The sequence below is a fragment of the Delphinus delphis genome, chromosome 13 (assembly GCF_949987515.2).
Source record: "Delphinus delphis chromosome 13, mDelDel1.2, whole genome shotgun sequence".
NCBI lineage: Eukaryota > Metazoa > Chordata > Mammalia > Artiodactyla > Delphinidae > Delphinus > Delphinus delphis.
In genome coordinates this window covers 3,442,543-3,460,692 of record NC_082695.1, presented here as the reverse complement: position 1 = coordinate 3,460,692, position 18,150 = coordinate 3,442,543, and the positions used below count along the sequence as shown (strand labels likewise).

The window sequence follows — 18,150 nt, the reverse complement described above, 5'->3', positions numbered from 1 at the left end:
GAGGCTGCGTTCAGCTTGCTTCTGCCACTAACGAGCTCTGTGGTGGAGAACAAGCAATTTTCCCTTCCTGGGCTTCCGTTTTGTCATCCGAAAAATGAGATGTTTGGACTGTCGGTCATTCCCCAAGCATCAGAATTGCTGGGGCAAGCTTGCTTTTAAAAAATACATATATCTGGGCCCACTTCAAATACAGGGTAGTGGTCAGATTTCTTAGTTGCAGACATCAGAGTCCCTTTAGCTAACTAGCCCTTCTAAAGAGAAGAGTTTTCCTTAAGGGATACTGGACAATTCCAGGAATCTCTAGGAGAGCTGTTGAATTGAATGTGTTTATTACACAGCCAGGGACAGGGCAGACAGGGAAGAAATACAGACAAGAAAAATGACCAACTCTGCAGTGGACCTTTGCACTGGAAACATCACTTGGCATGATAATACAGGGGCCTGGATGACAGAACCACCACAGCTGCCCCGGAAGAACCCGGACCATGATGCTTGTCAGAAAAATCCTAATTTCCTTCCCCACTGCCGCTTCATAACCCACTTCTACATCTAAGTACCAGTAGAGTGGCTCTGACAAGTGGAAACTTGGCTTTAGGCCTGCAGGTAGCTTCAAGGGAGTCTAGAAAGGTCACTTCATGCTTCTCAGCTTCTGTAGGAGGATAAGCTAGGAAGGGGTTGAAAGACGTTGATTTAGCTGCTTACAATACCTACCACACAAACGACGCTGAACTTCAAGGGGGTCCACTGAGTTCCAAGGTCATCCAGGTCCATGGTGCCAGGGTGAGGCAAACGGGATTAACTCACTGTCTGAAGAGCTAGTCAGAATCAGTCCAAGAGACCCATCAGCACAGACGCTGATGCTCAATGTTGAAGATTCTTCGGCCGCATTCTCAACGTGTGGGCGCTCTTCCATCCCACCCGCCCAGGTCCCTACATTGTAGCTGGTGCCAAGTCCCAGGTGCTGTGCCTGAAAGGCATTTCCTTTGTCCTTACATTCTAGTTATAATCGTGAGGAGAATGGAGCAAAGGGATTGAATGTCCTTCCACCGAACCAAGTCAGCTTAAAGCTATTTTCCTCTGCTCTCTTCCAGAAGCAGCAGTTTATTCAATGAGGTTGTGCAGATGAACTTTGAAATCGCCAGCTTCAGCAGCCTGTCGGGGAGTCAGCCCATCACCTGGCAGGTGGAATACCCGCGGAGGGGGACCACGGACATCGCCGTGTCTGAGATCTTCATCAGCCAGAAAGACCTGGTTGGCATCGTGCCCTTGGCCATGGTAAGACCGGTGTGATCATGGATGCGCGTGTGATCGTGTGTTCAGCTGTCTGACTGTACCCTGGTGTCCCTCGTCTCTTTCCCAGGATGTTTGCCGCGGTTGTTTCATGGGACGTTTGCATTCACAATTTCCCCTCTTCCTGGTCTTTGGAAGTTGCTGTCGTCGTTAATCCAGCCTGTCTCAACTTCAGCTATTTTCATAGCAGCTTCATGACATTTGCCAAATTTATAGTATTTACTTACTTTCCCTTCTTGAAGTCTACTCCAGTTCTTTTTACTTCTGTTCCTTTCTTATAAGGAAGCTTGAGGTCACTATGTCTATTAAGATGGGTATGGTATGTTGCTGCTACAGGCAACCCCCAAATCTTAGGTGCCTAATGCCATCTAGGTTGTTCTTGCTTCTGCCACGTGGTTTAGATGGTAGGGGGCTCTGTTCCAGGCAGTCCCTCAGGGATCTAGACTGATGGATACGTCATCATCTTGGAGCTGGAACATCAGAAACACGTGGCCTTCTTGGTGGCAAAGACAGAGGAGCAGTCAGAGTGGCCCGCAAGCTCTTCTAAGCAATGGCGTGTAAATTACGTAGGACACTTTCACACACATCCTTGGGCAGAAGGAGTCCTGTGGTCCCGTCAGATTTCAAGAGGGCTGGGAAACATGGGTGCAGAGGAAAAGCTGGGTGACTACCCCAGTCTCTGCCTCATGACACAGTAAGTCAACATGTGATTGACACAAGTAGAACACGACACGAATAGAGTATACACAAACCCGGGTTACCAACTTCTAGCTAGACCCCGTGCAGCTGGAACTGAGAAGAGAAGAGGATGATAAGGGGCTAGACGGTAACTCTGTCCTGTGGTCGCTCACCACGTCTGCCAAGCCCTGGGACTATATTCTCCAGGACCCTGCCTGTGCACAAGTGTTAAGTCCCCCTCATGGAGATACATAGAGGGTGGCGTTTCAGAGGCACTGGAAGAGCGTTCTGAAGTATAGCTCCAGTGGTCTTTGCCAGGATTCGCCTTCAGAGACACGGAGCCTGACGTGGATATTCTAAAACTAATTTCAGTTCAGCTTTGGAATAAGCAGGCTTCATTGACACCAGGTTAAGAAATGTATCAATTAGAAGTCTTTGAGTTCCGTGTGACAGAAAACCTGACTCAAACTGGCTTAAGCACGATGAGAAGTAACCAGCTCACATATAACTTAAAAAGTCTAGAAGAGTGTTTCTCAAATGTTCATGTTCATATAGGTCACCTGACGATTCTTCTCAGATGCAGGTTCTCGTTTAGGAGGTCTGTGTTGGGTATTTTTTAAAGCTCCTGAGTTACGCCGATGCCTCTAGACAGAGACAGCAGAGCGCAGGTTGAGTACCAAGGGTGCAGGTGTGCAAATGACGTGATCACGGAAGGTGGCTTCTCTCCCCCTCTCAGCTCTGTGCTCCTCTTGGCTAGAGTCACGGCCCAGGAGGCTCTGTCCCCAAGGTGGCCCCTGGCAGTGCCTTGCTGACATAGTCACAGCATCCCATCCAGCAGGAAAAGAGTGAAAGACCATTGCCGATCACCCAGGAAAACTCCTAGGACTGGCTCTGATTGGGATTGATTGTCTTGGCTTGGGTCACGCGTCTAACCTGGGAAGCCAGTCACGGAAGCCAAAAGGACGTGATGCTCTGAATGGCCAGGCCTGGGGAACACCTCCCCCTGGAGCATGTCTGGGATCAGGTGGAGGGCTGGTAGGCGTGGTGCACGATGGGAAAATCTGATTCCACTGAAGGAGGGGCAATGACTGCTAGTCAGACACAGCAACAAATGTCCACCGCAGGAGGTGTTAGGATTTGTTAACACTCTGAGGTTAGAAAATGACTTCTCTTGACTTTTCATGTCCTAGAAGAGGCCTCAACAGTCTACAGCCCATGGGCCAGATTCAATCTGCTGCCTCTCTTGGTACACCACGCGAGCTAGGAATGGTTTTTGCATTTTCAAATAGCTACGTTTTGAACGGTGATATAAGTCGCTTCTTGATATGCTCAGTTTTGCCCCTTGGGTCACAAACCCTGAAATAATTTCTGTCTGGCCCTTTAGAGAGAAAGTTTGCAGACCTATGTCACAGGACCTCGACACCAGTTCTAGGGTGTAGGTGCCTAGTTCCCACGCTACCTATTTCAAAAAGATAAGCCCTGCAGATACTGTGAAAAGTAAAGTCATTGTAAGTATATGAGATAGGATTTTGGCCACGCTCTTTGTTTTGGCCGTGCCCCGTGGCATGTGGGATCTTGTGGGATCGTAGTTCCCCGATCAGGGATCAAACCCATGCCCCCTGCTATTTGGAAACCCTGAGTCTTAACCCTTGGGCCACCAGGGAAGCCCCTGGCCATGCTTTTCAAGGGACTACAAGAAAGCCTTCTTTGAAGCAACGTATCATTATTATTGTGCTTATTATGTTTTTGTAATAGCTTTAAGGTAAAGTGAAATGACGACTTATGTCACACCCAGAATCCTTTTGTGTGCAAATAACTGTAAATGAATTCAAACTGGCTTCATCCGGAAGGTCACAGAGTGGCTGACTGAACGGAACAGAACGAGGACTTCCGACGGCCGGATTTAAGAGCTCATGTGATGTCATCCTTTTGCTTCCCCTCGAATGTACAGTTTGACATCAACTCTGCAAAGTGATGTGGACAGTTAGGAACTATACTAGCGAGTGGACAACAAAAGAGGCAATTTGGAGGGATTTCTATTCTCTTATTTTCTGTATTTTCAAAGGTTTTGTTTTGTTTTGTTTTGTTTTTCTGGAATGAGCTTTAGTACCTTGAGAAGAGGCCAAAACAGAAACTTTTATTGAAAGGAAGTAGCAAATGAAATGGCAGCTTGACTAGAAGATGAGAAATGTTTTAGAAAACTGAACAAGAGGCACATCTTTATGTTACCTGTCAGCAGCCAGTGAGGCAACGGGTCAGTCTTTGAAAACAATTAATTGCCCCAATCGTTGCTCGTTCTAAAGAAAAGCAAACTGCCCAAAGGTAACATAGAGGATTCCCGAATAGGAAATGAGCCTCGTTGGGGAAGTTCTCACCTTAAAATCAGGCCTTCTCAAACCCCTGCCTAAATCCAGGAAGAAAGCCATGACGCCACCCATGTGCTTCTCGGTGGCCTTCTGTCTCACCCAGCAGTACCTTCCAACTCCCAGTGAGTAAATGAGACGGAAGGAGCAGAGGACGGTACCCTCAACTCTCCAGCAGAGTGACCCTTCCAGGCGGGAGCCCCCTGGATCACACTGCCCGCCCCCAGCACCATCCTGGGTGGAGAACTCGGCCTCACAAAGCCATCGTTTACCCACCCCGCCGTCAGACTTAACTCAGCGACAGGACCCTTTCCTTGCATGGGGGCAAGAAAGCTTCAGGGTCCAGCTCCTTGGCCTTCGAGCATCTCCCAGCCCGCCAGTCCTCAGCTCCTGCCCTCAAGGTGCCCACATCAGCTGGGGGGGAATAGAGGGAGGGGTCTGGCTGCTGGGACCAGGACGGAAGGCTGGTCCAGGGCAGCCTGGGGCCAGCACAGACTAGGAGACGAAGCGGCAACTTTAGTGCTTGGGCTTCAGTTCTTCTTTGACATAAGAGAAAAGTATTCACATCGCTAGTTGAGACCCGACGAGAGTGTCACATGAGACCTCCATGTGACAGTTTCTGCAGGTTGGCGGCAGGGGTGCGGGGATGCTGGTCTCTTTTCAAGAATAAAGATGTGCAGAAGCCACTCAACCTCACCCTGAGCTCTTACGAGGTGCAGGCACTGTGGGTGCATGTTGTGTTCCATCGGAGGAGTCAGCAGTAAACTAACAGGGCTTCCCCTCAGGGGCAGGGGGATGTGGGAGGCAGACAGACAGCAAATAGGAAGCTATTTCTTACGCTAAGACCAGGTCATGATAAGGTGCTTCCACGAAGACGAATAACGCGGGACGAGGGGATGGCGTGTAACCGGTTCCCAGTTCTGTTCATGTCTCAGAGTTTCTCCCTGCAGTTTATTTAAAAATAAAACGGTAGGGGAGTTTCCTGGCAGTCCATTGGTTAGGACTCCGCAATCTCACTGCCGAGGGCCCGGGTTCGATCCCGCAAGACGCATGCCACGCGGTGAGGCCAAAAAAAAGAAATTAAAATGAGGTCCAACATCCAGTGACTGGCGTCCTTACAAGGAGAGCTCAATTGGGATATCTGGAGGAGACCACAGGGGGGAAGGCCGTTTGGGGATGGCGGCAGAGCTTGGAGAGATGCACGTGCAAGCCAAGGAAAGCAAAACTTGCCAGTAACCTGCAGAATCTAGAACAGAGGCAAGGACGGCTCTCCCCTAGCGCCTTCAGAGGCAGCCCGCCCTAGGGACACCTTGATTTTGGACTTAGGGTCTGCAGAATCACAGGAGAATGAATTGCTGTCGTTTGAAGCCCCCCAGTTTGTGGTACTTCGTTACAGCAGTTCTGGAACACTGCTGCACCCCTATGCCTCCGCCTCTTGCTGTATCCCTGTCCCACCCCCGGCCCCATCTTGCCGCACGTTCGCCAGGGGCATGGTCCTCTCTGCGTACAGCTCCCGTTCTGTCAAAGAGGCTGTTTTCCATGGTCCTCCTCCCTCTGGGTACCAGTAACTGGGCTGCTTGCGTCAGGCTCCCAGCTGAGATGGACATCTGGGTATTGCACCGTCCCTGGCTGTTTCCTTTGATCCTGCCCACAGCTCTGTCATCACACACTCTCCAGTTCACCTCCTTTGAGTGGACCTTCTGTTTCCAGCCAGGATGCTGAGGGATACCGAGGGGTACGTGCTTCCGACTCTCCTTCCCAGAGGACACATCACAACTGTCCTCAGTCTGTGAGGGGAGAGGTTAAGGGATCTCACTGGGCTATCTGAACCCCGTGGCCGGATAGTTCTACCCAGCAGTATCCCGTGGTTACTTCTCTGCATCCTTTGTTGTTGCTAAATTCAGAGAACCAGACTGGGGAACGGAACGTCCATTCGCAGGCCTGTGGCATTGCAGAGATGCCCTTGGACCCCCTGTCAATCTACAAGTGATGGAGGACTTAACTTGGCTTTGAAGTCCGTGGGGAAGCGTGTTGGCAATATCCTGTGTTAGAGAAAGGCAAATACAGGCATTTCAGAGAATCGAGGGACATCTCCTTTGACAGGGGTGGAATAATATTATTTTTAAAGGGACAATGAAAAGATAATGTTTTCTGAGTTTCCCAAAGCACCCTGTTCTCCACGCTCCTTCTCCAACTTGAAGATTTTACATTTGTAATTCTCTAGGAGTATTTCAAGGATGGCTTTGATGCTCTCGGCAATTGAAAAATGTTTGCGCAGTTGAAAAATAACTATATGGGCAGAATAAGTGTTTTCCTTGCCACAGCTGGAGATTTTCTTTGGAATTCAATTTAAAAATGTCCCTCTCTCCAACTAACCAGCCCAGATTTGTGTCTAAAAAGCTGATCTGTGACTCATCAGAAGCTGTTTTGACTTGGTGGCAATGGTTTCGAGGTTGCTGATTAGTTATCCAATTAATGGTACCTTATTCACTGCCTGCCACAAAGAAAATGCTCCAGAAATGTGATTATGATTGTCATTCATGTTTTCACCATCATTACGTGATCTTGGGTTTCCCCATCAGTAAAAGGAAGGGGTGGGGGGATGAGCAATGGCTCAGGTCTTTCCCAAGTTTATACTTTCCATTGTTTTACTTACATTGCGTAGAAGGTAAAAACTGCTCTGATTTTAAAGATTCTATTACTTCACTGGGGATGAGAGATGGAGATGGAGAAAAAAAGTGATTCTAACATAGGAAGACTAGCGGGAGGGACTCACAGGCTAGCGCTGTCTTCTTCCTCACCCTGAATGTCAGTCGGAGCCCACGTACTATAAGAGGGGACCCCAGGAGAGAAAACCGCATGCACCGTGGCACAATTAACTGCCAACCCTTAGCACACCAACTTCTCACTTTTTACGATGTCCAGACACCACTGAGTTTATCCTTTATTTAATATTTTCTCTAATAGAGAACAGTATAGGAATTGGGAGCCAACTATGTTGGCGTAAGTCCTAGCTCTGCCTCTGAATGGCTGTGTGACCTTGGACAAGTGTCTTGACCTCTCTGTGCCTCATCTGTAGAGTGGGAATAGAAATAATACCAGACTCGTAGGACTGTTTTGAGAACTAAATGTACTCAGAATTCCTTGCCTGGCACAGGTAAGCCTTCAGGAAATGCTAGCTCTTTTACCTTAAGTAGTTCCGTGTTAAACTTCTAATTATATTTAAAAGGAAATGCTACTTCAGTAGGTATACTTCAGTAGGTATTGAACCAGTTGTTTATAAATCCCCTAAAGACATGATGTTAGTATAGAAATGTTCACCCATGTGTAGTCAGAATCACCTTGGATGGGGGAGGGGACACCCCAGGGGAATCTGTCCGCAGCCCGAGTGACCCCAAAACCCCACGTTCCCAGCGAGAATGTGGTCACCCACCTCACGACCCCAGCCAGCCTTCCCGCTGGAATGTCAGAAAAACAGTCCTGGGAGAGAGTGGCGAGAGGATGGGAAGTGGCAGATGACCAGGACGTAAAAATGCCACAGCACGCCTGAAGGGGTCTTTAGTCCCTTTGGGAATCACAGAGACCTCAGGCAGGTCTGTGAACTTGAACGGGAAAAATTCCACCTCCACGTTCACTAACAACCTCTAACCAAAACTCAGCATTTCCGCCCATTATGAACAGAGATCCCCCAAAGTATTAGCAGCCACCACTGCACTCGTTTCACAGATTTCCATACATATTACTGGCGATCCAGGCACCCTGAAATACCATTTCTACTTTTCACTAATTGGAAATTATGGTCACTTTACACCCAATCCTAGATCTTATTTTGAGGTGCACTAACACAGAAGCACATGCATGACTCTAGTTCAGATATTCTTTATATTTTGATACCTGTATTTCAGCACAATTGGCTTCCTTTGCAAGCCTACGTATTTTATTTTATGCATTTAAAGACTTTATTCTTTTTTAAATTAATTTTTATTGGAGTATAGTTGATTTACAATGTTGTGTTAGTTTCTGCTGTACTGCAAAGTGAAACAGTTATATATATATACATATATCCACTCTTTTTTAGATTCTTTTCCCATATAGGCCATTATGGAGTATTGAGTCGAGTTCCCTGTGCTCTACAGTAGGTCCTTATTAGTTATCTATTTTATATATAGCTGTGTGTATGTGTCAGTCCAAATCTCCCAATTTATTCCTTCCCCCTTCTTCCCCCTTTGGTAACCATAAGTTTGTTTTCTACATCTGTGAGTCTGTTTCTATTCTGTAAATAAGTTCATTTGTACCACATCTTTAGATTCCACATGTAAGTTATATCATATGATAGTTGTCTTTCTCTGTCTGACTTACTTCACTTAGTATGATCATCTCTAGGTCCATCCATGTTGCTGCAAACGGCATTATTTCGTTCTTTTTTATGGCTGAGTAGTATTCCATTGCATATACGTACCACATCTCCTGTATCCATTCAAGTGTCAATGGACACTTACGTTGCTTCCGTGTCTTGGCTACTGTGAACAGTGCTGCAGTGAACACTGGGGTGCGTGTATCTTTTTAATTATAAAGACTTTATTCTGAGAAGGATTCTTAGGCTTCACGAGCCAGTGAGACATGCCCATGACACAAAAAAGACTAAGAGCTGTGGCCGCAGAGAATTAAACCCTCACCCCAAGCCCTCCGTCACCCCAGCCTGTGGGGAGAGGGCGATGCCACAGTGAACCTCTCCTTATTAAGCACCTACTGTGTGCCAGGTGCGGTTTGAGGTGCTGCCCAGCGCCTCCACGCTCAGCATCCTTGTCCTTGCTGAGTCCTCCCCCTGCAGGTCTCCCCGCCACGCCTGGTTCCTGCAGACTCAGCCCATGAGGGTCCCCCTCCCCCCATAGCATCCAGAGCTGTCTCCTGACACCCCGCGCTGTTGTGCTACTATATCTTAGTCTCCTCATAGCTGAGGAAATTCCTCTTTTATCATTCCCCGACATTCTCTTTTTTAAGTTTTTATTTATTTTTTTAATTAATTAATTTTTTAATTGATCTTTGGCTACGTTGGGTCTTTGTTGCGGTGCACGGGCTTCTCATTGCGGTGGCTTCTCTTGTGGCGGAGCACGGGCTCTAGGCGCACGGGCTTCAGTAGTTGTGGCATGCGGGCTCAGTAGTTGTGGCTCGCAGGCTATAGAGCGCAGCCTCAGTAGCTGTGGCGCACAGGCTTAGCTGCTCCACGGCATGTGGGATCTTCTCGGACCAGGGCTCGAACCCATGTCCCCTGCATTGGCAGGCGGATTCTTAACCACTGTGCCACCAGGGAAGTCCCACGTTTTTATTTGGTTACATATTTATTGCCTGCTTCCACCAGCCCTCCCCCAATCTGGAAGGTTGGCTCCGTGACAGCTGGGATTTCGTCTCTATTTCATTTCGGCCTAGAGTCCCTTACCGTCCATTTGTTCCATCTTCCATCAAATATTGTCTGCTGGGCGGCTGTGCACCAGGCTGGGGAAACAGCAAAGAACAGGCCCTATCCCCGTGTGCAGCATCCCATACATTATCCTGCGATGTCTGCTTTGAAAGTCCCCTCTGCGTCTGGGGCCCTTGTTCCCTCCTGCTGCCTCTCACCTAAGACGGCGAGTTCTGAGGTGCAGACGCACTCCCGCAGCACCGCCGTCTGCGGAGCCCCAGCGACTGCCAGCTGAGAAGACGGATCTTCACCTCCAGAGGATGCTGGATCCTGGTCAGTTCCATGGGAAGGAAGTCAAGAACGGCCTGGAAACCACTGGGCAGGATAAGTTAGCCTCTTAAGGACTCCAGGTGGCCGGTGAGATGCTACAGCAGGAATAACGCATTGTGGGCGCAGAATTCTACCCCCCTGCCGGTTCCCCTAACGCCCGCCACACACTCTGATGTGGCACCTACCCATCTGGGTTGTGTTTGTCACAAACAGGTCTCAGAGGTTGTGGCATCTCCCTGCCTTACAGCCACAGGATTATCCGAGCCACCATCGTCTCCCTGCTGCCATCCTGACCCCTGACAGCTCATTCCTCATGTTGAGAACCTGACCAGGTCTCTCTCCTCCAGAATGGCACTCCTCGGATAACTCCCCTTGCAGAAGAAGGAAAGACGGAGAGAGAGAGAAAGAGGAAGAAAGGAAGGAGGGAGGGAAGGAGGGAGGAAGGAAGAAAGAAAGAAAGAAGTACAGTGGGACTCACCAGGGCCTAGGCAGCCCTGAATGTCTGGCCCACAGCTGCTCTCTGACCTCGTGATCTTCCTCGCCTCCCCTTCCACTGCATTCCAGCCCCAGGGCCTTTGCACTTGCTGCTTCCTGTGTCTGGAACCTCTCCTCCAGATTCCGTACTGCATTTTCCCCATGTTATACAGATCCCTGCTGAAATCTTCTCAGACTGCTTTCAGTGACCTCATCTTCTCACAGCCCAGTCACTCTATCTGCCCTGACTGCCTTGATTTTCTTTCATAGTAGGACAGAAAGTCGCCTGTTTATTTATGCGTTCATTGTCTGAATTTCCCCACTGGCATGTCAACTCCAGGAGGGAAGGGACCGCTCTATCAATAGCATCTAGAACAACGCCTCGCACACAGTAGGTGCTTAATAAGGAACTGTGGATTGAATGAATGAATAAATGACCCACCGTATCTGTCCTCGAACTGAGAGACTCCTGTCTCTTCCATCGTTTGATCACCAGCCCCTGGCACTGCTCCTGCCAAAAGGACATTGCTCCAAAATACTTGTTGCCAGAATTTCTCCAGCTGAAAGGAAGATGTATGATTCTTACTGTTTTCTGTGTGGTTAGCAGTGCCAAGGCTAACATTCAATAATTGTCAGCCTTTCTTCTGCCGCCCCATAATTATGTCGGCATTTGAAACCGGTTAGAGCATTCATCTAGGAATGAATTTACAATTCATTTTCAGTAATTGTCCCACAGGAGGAAAAAGGAAATATTTTGGAGGAAAAAACAGAAGATGTGTCTGTGCGGACGTAATGAATCCTCTGGAGCCATTTCAATCCCTTCTACAAATAGACTTTGTATTTAGACCTGTTTTACAGCATCATCCACTCCTTTTTTTTCAGATGAGAAGAGAGTTCAAGGGCTGCGCAGGGTCTTTTGTCCAGCTTTTGTTCATAAACCGTAAGACTTTAAAAGCAAGTCGTGGACTGAGAGAGGAGGGCAGATTGCGCTATTTAGGCGATTCTCAAACTTCTGAATGGTCAACGTCACCTGGGGGCTTGTTAAAACGCCAGTGACTGGGGGCTGCGTTGCCAGCCCCGCCAGCCCCACCCCAGTGACTCTGGCTCTGTAGATGGCGGTGGCGCCCAAGGATTTGAATCTCTGGCCATTTCCTGGTGACAGTGATGCTGCTGGTTCAGGGACCCCTCTCCCGGATCAAAGGCTCCCCCTCCCTGCTCGGTTTTCCCTTTGCAACATCCACCTCTACCCAACATGAGGTTCTGTGTGATGTTTTTCGACTCTCAGTGACCCATCTCCCCTCTGGCCAGGCATGTTCGTGTGGGCATGTTCTTGGACTTGTCCGTGGCTGTGTCTTCAACTTCCAGAATGATACTCAGCACCTAGAGATGTTCAACAAATATCCCCATTGAATTAGTGAGTTCTAATAATGTATATACCTTCTGCACATTCCTAAACGTTATTCATTTCAGTTATACTCTAAGAAGGAGGAAAGAGACATGTTTAGAAACTTAGAAGGCAGTGTTATCCAGTGGAACTTTCTGTAGCAAGGTTGCATAGCTGCACTGTCCCATACGGGTACCACCAGCTACCTGGAGTCATTGAGCACTTCAAATTGGCTAGAGCCACAGAGGAATTTAACTTTTAACTTCACCTAAATGTAATTCATTGTAATGTAAACAGCCACATGTGGCCAGTAGCCCCTTTATTAGGTGGAGCGGTGATACAGAGGGATGGTAATGAAGGTGACTGAGTGGGAAATGTAGGTCCAGATTCTGCCCCAGCCCTGCTGTGAGTCCAAGCCTGTCCATCATTCCTCATCTGTTCAGCCCTCACTGTAGTTTCTATGGGACTGTCCAGTGATTGGGCTGCATTTTTTTTCATACTGTATGCGATCTGGTATGTTAACCGTAAAAAGAAAAAGCATGATGGAAGATCTTTGAATTCCTTGTGTTTTATCAACCCAGTTTTGGAGCAGGTGTCAAGAAACGAGCTCAACTGGCTTAATCCAAAAGGAGGATTAATCACCGTTGTCCAAGGGCTTCAGGCACTGTTGGATCCAGGCACTCAAACAACATTTCCATCCATTTGTCTTTTTTTCTAAGCTCTGCTTTTCCGTCTGCAGACTTCCTTTTCAGGCAGGGTTTCCCAAAGGTAGCTGCGGGCTTCCATCCACGTAATTTAGCATTCCCAGGAGAAAGTCTGCCTTTTCCCCAAGAGTTCCAACAGAAGTCTCAGACCTCACCCTGAGTCTAGCTTATCTGGGCATCCCATTTTGAGGCAACCACACTGATTACGATTGGCCTAGCATGGTGTGTGTACCCCAGAATAAGGCCAGGTCCAAAAAGAACCACAACGAGTTTCCAAAACTTGAGTTTCCAAAACTTCCAGTTTTAATTTCGAATACAATACATGTCAATCAGCACAACCTATGTAGGCAAAAGCTCTTTAGGGCCCTCAATAATTTTTAAGACTGTAAAGGGATCCCAAGACCAAAATGTTTGAGGACCTCTGACTTTGTGAGGACGGCTGGGAGAAATGGGTACTAGTAATAAAAAGAGACGTTTAGGGAGAGTCGGATCCCAGATTTAGTCTTCCTGACCAAACAGTTCTTTACAAACGTGTGAGTTAACTATGAACACGGATTTTTATTCATTATTTACCTTTCCAACTAAAATCCTCTTCACGTGACCTTCCCTCCAGAAAAATCTGGGATTAATAATTAATATTCTCAAGGCAATGGGAAAACAGCAAAGGGCAGATGTCAGTTTACCTGTAGCAGTGGTTTCGCGTACAGAATGCCCTATTGGTTCATTCATTGAACGAACATTTATTGGATGTGCACAATATACCAGGCTAAAGTTCTAGATTTTGAGTTTAAGGACTGAACCAAATAATCAAGGGTCCTGCTTACATGCTACATGAATCAGCATGCCCTTCATTAATGAAATCGAAAAGTAAAGAGGCTGCATTTAGAAACCAGTGTTCTCTGTTTTAGGAGAGATGGCTGTGAAAATACGTATGTGCTTCCTCTTCGTAATTCATGATGTCCTAAGGGAAGGTCCAAACCACTGGCCCAAGCAGAGTCTTCATGCAAATTAGAAAGAGGCGCCCTTGCATAAGACACTTGACTTCCCTCTGTTTTGCAGAACACCTCCAGAAGCAAGCCCTTGTGCAGTGCGAAGCCTGTGCAACTGTACTTGGCAGCCCTGCTGCCTGAACTTATCTGCAAACCAAGTAAAACCCATTTTCCTTAGTTACAGGGAAAGAGATGCTATCTGTTGTTCATTCTTTTGGCAGTTTTCCTTTCACCCTCATTTTAGGCTTTAGCACCGAACTAAGGACTTATTTCTGCCTTGCCTGTGCCAGAGTCTAAAGTGACTTTCATCTGTGGCTCAAGGTTCTTGGTGCCCCTCTTACTTCCTCTCCTTCCGAAGGGACCTTGAAAAGGGGGGATTTATAAGAAAACTAGTATGTGAGCAGTATATAATTCCTTTTCCAATGACTGCCGTCTGGTAGTCATAGCCACTGAAACTGTCCTCACTCTTGTTGATAAATGCTGGGTCGGGCGGGTGTACATATCACCCACAAAAAGGGAGAAATGATCTAGTTACTCAGAGCAAGAATTTTACATCACTCACTGTCATCAGACCTAAAATTCACTTACGAATGTGAGTATTATCTCAGATACCTGCTCGCATAATATTAAGAGGTTCTAAATAACAAATTTTCTAAGATACTGCATTGTGTCCTGTAATGGAAGGAAAAAAAACAGTTTTCCAAATGCTTACAGAATCCCTGCTGTGCTCAAGTGCAGAAATCACTGAAGCCCAAGTCCCTGCATACTAAAAGCTCTTGAAAGTAAAAATGAAAGGAATTGTTAATGGAATTTCATTTTCAAGAACCTTAGGTGGGTGCAGATTTGAATGAGAATTAATCTTGGTATTTTGCTTTATAAATTAATATAGGAACGGCTGGATGAAATGAGATTTTTTTCTTTGTCTCCATCCGGATGTTGTCACGGAGTTTAAAAAGGTCAAAATCAGCACATTCATTTATTTTATTGAAAGTGTTCCCTTTGCCTTCCAAACACACATCTGGGAGCATTCCAGTTTTCCCTAGGAGGGGCCACCTGCTACCAGGTTACATATGAAGCCCCGAAACTGATCTCCATTAACTAAAAGCAGCCTGCAGTGAAGCTATAATCCCTCGGGGCTGCGGCAGAAAATTCTAAGAGCTCTTGGTAATTTGTGATTCTGTTTCCGAATCTAAAGAGAACTTCTGAGCAGCTATGGCTGACCAAGTGGACGTCATTTACATGGTGCACACTCCCGCCATGCCACCTCCTTGCCCCAAATCCTGGCCTGAGTGGGAGCTGCCCCTTGCCCACATATCGTGGGAAGGCTCCAAGCTTAGGACAAAAGTACTACATGTTGCACACTGTACGTTTAAGGACCCCAGAAGGTGGGTCCAGCCACCTCCTGAAGCCCCCCTCCCTGAACCTCCTTATCTCAGCTCCATTATTCCTCTTGCCCAGGGTGGTTGATGATTCTTTTCCCCTCTAACCAATCCAGAATCTAAGAGACTGGCTAAGAGGCTGTAGCTATAGTCTAAGGCATTTTTCTTTTACCATAACCTTTTCCAAATTACACTTGCTAACTCATTTTTAAGGTGTCGCCCCCGTACCCACCTTCCTACCATACAATCCTGCTTCTGGGAGACCCAGCAAACAAAATAAAGCCTCTCTGGATACAAACATCCAGTTGGCTCCCACATTTGGGGCAGGTGGAAATTCCCGGAACAGGACTGCCAAATGCACTGTGAATGTTGGCCTTTCCGTGACCTGATTTCTCGGCAGGCTTCCGTGTCGAGGTAGGGACTCTGGAACTTTGGGAATCAGCAGACAAAAATGTCACCCATAATTTGGGGGCTGACACCGTGGGAAATATGAGAGCGCCTTCTTTATCTGCAACATCTCCAGAAGTTTCTAGTTTCACGCAGGAGGCCTGATTTGGGTTGTTTTATCCTCAGTTCTGCAAAGAACTGGACTGGATGCCTTTCTTGGTTCTGTGAGTGGCCAAAGGCTAGACAGTGGGTCGTAACCCCCTTCCCTGACATCTGCTCAGCACTCTGTAGTTTGTAAAAGACTTTCCCATATTTGGTCTTGTTTTATGTTCATGAGTGTCATTCATGGAGAAGCCTCCCTGGAGGCAAACATCACCAGTATCCCTCTGAAAATGTGGTTGTGTCATCCTGGGGAGCCTAACCCAAGAGTCAGAGGCAAAAATCAGCAAAAATTTCCAGAAATTAGAGCTTTCCTGATGTGGTGAATCTGTGAAATCCAAGTTTGCTGAATCACATTGAGATTCATTTCCATGATGATAGCAGTTAACAGTTACTGAGCGCTGGCACTGTGCTAAGTGCTTCGTATTCGTTGTTTCATGCAATCCTTAGAGCAGCTGCTTCAGCAGTGTCTGGAGCCTGTATTGTCTTCAGTTCATGGGTGAGGGCACTGAGGCCTGTGGTGTAGCTAATATTCCTACAGTTACATGGCTTGGGAATGGTGCAAAACGGGTTTGAACCCATAGCTAACTCCAGTGTCTCTCTTCTTGATTTTCACACTTCATACTGGAAAAGATCTGTGGTAGAAGGGTGCAGAGGAGGAGGTGAATGATGATGAAGCTGTTGATGACAGTGGTGGTGATGGTGATGACGATGATAGCAATGGTGAGTGTGATGATGGTGATGATGGACATGGTGATGGTGAGGTTGAGGGTGATGGTGATGATGATGGTGATGGTGGTGATGATGATGGTGATGATGAAGGTGATGGTGATGATGATAGTGATGGTGATGATGGTGGTGATGGTGATGATGGTGATGGTGGTGGTGATGATGATGGTGGCGATGGTGGTGATGGTTATGATGGTGATGATGAAGGTGATGGTGGTGGTGATGGTGATGGTGATGATGGTGATGATGGTGGTGATGATGATGGTGATGATGGTGATGATGATGGTGATGATGAAGGTAATGGTGATGATGATGGTGATGTGATGATGGTGATGATGGTGGTGATGATGGTGGTGATGGTGGTGATGGTGATGGTGATGATGGTGATGATGAAGGTGATGGTGGTGGTGATGGTGATGATGAAGGTGATGGTGGTGGTGATGATGGTGATGATGAAGGTGATGGTGGTGATGATGGTGATGATGGTGATGGTGATGATGGTGATGGTGGTGATGGTGGTGATGGTGATGATGGTGATGGTGATGGTGATGGTGATGGTGATGATGGTGATGGTGATGGTGATGATGATGGTGATGATGATTGTTATGGTGATGGTGGTGATGATGGTGATGATGGTGGTGGTGATGATGGTGATGATGAAGGTGATGGTGATGATGGTGGTGATGATGGTGATGGTGATGATGATGGTGATGGTGATGATGATGAGGGTGATAATGGTGATAATGATGATGGACATGAGGATGGTGATGATATGATGATGGTGATGGTGATACTGGTGATGATGGTAATGATATAATGATGAAGTTGATGGTGGTGATGATGATGATAATGATTATGATGGTGATGGTGATGATGATGATGGTGATGCTGATGATATTGGTGATGAGAATGGTCTTGGTAATAATGGTGATATTGTCTTTGAGAACAGCGAAAAGTCAAATCTGATGAATGAGCAAGTTGGAGAAAGAGAATGGTGTCTTTGATTCAAAATGAGGTGTCAATAAATGGAAGAGATTTACTTCTTTCTTTTCTTGTGTCCATAACTTTACTCTAAGAGTAGTTCCCAAGGGTGAGCAGTCACAATATCCCAGACATGGGCACCTCACGGGAATAGACTGGCCTCCCAGTGTGGTGACCAACCGTCCCAGTTTGCCCAGAACTGAGAAGGTTCCCAGGATATGGGATTTTCAGTTTTAAAACTGGGACAGTCTGGGCAAACCAGGGTGACTTGCTTACTCTTCTTCCCAAATTGATTTTGGGGTTACAAACAGTGGTGTGTGTGGTCCACTGTAGTTATTTTAGGACCATCTTTTTGCTTCATAAGCAGAGACCCTAAACTGGAAGAAGTCCTGTGTCTGAATGCAGCCTGAAGATGAGTTTCGTTTGTTGTCCATGTATATCAGTTGAGAGATTTCACACAAACAAATCCAGTGTCTTGACTTCTCTTGAAAGAATCAGAAGATCAGGGAGTCTTCTGGCCCAAATTCTTACCAGGCAGCAACCAGTGGAATCCTTTGGACCAGCACGAACTAGGGTTCGTAATAGTTTCTACCGAATCTGTTTCACCCATTTGTTTTGCCTGCCCAAACTCTGTAGGCATCTCAGTTGAAATGATGCATGTAATTTGCACAGTGCTTGGCACTTAGGAAGTACTTGGCTATTTTAGTTTATGATTCCTGCTTAGGAGTTATACCTCTCAACTCAAGAATACCACAGTCTTTCAGCAATAAAAAGGAATGAAGTGTGATGCATATTACAGAACAGATGAACCTTGAAAGCATCACGCTAAGTGACAAAGCCAGCCACGAAAGACTACACGTTATAAAACTTCATTTCTATGAAATGTCAGAGTAGGTAAGTCCATA

The 18,150-nt window shown here is 46.9% G+C and overlaps 1 protein-coding gene across 1 annotated transcript in view; it reads left to right on the top strand.

Annotated features, from left to right (window-relative positions):
• Positions 1–18,150, top strand: part of TMEM132C (transmembrane protein 132C) — a 370,532-nt gene that overhangs the window by 294,980 nt on the left and 57,402 nt on the right. The window contains exon 4 of the mRNA XM_060027867.1: positions 1,092–1,275. Coding sequence (XP_059883850.1) covers positions 1,092–1,275 — 184 coding nt within the window. The remainder of the gene's footprint in view (positions 1–1,091; positions 1,276–18,150) is intronic.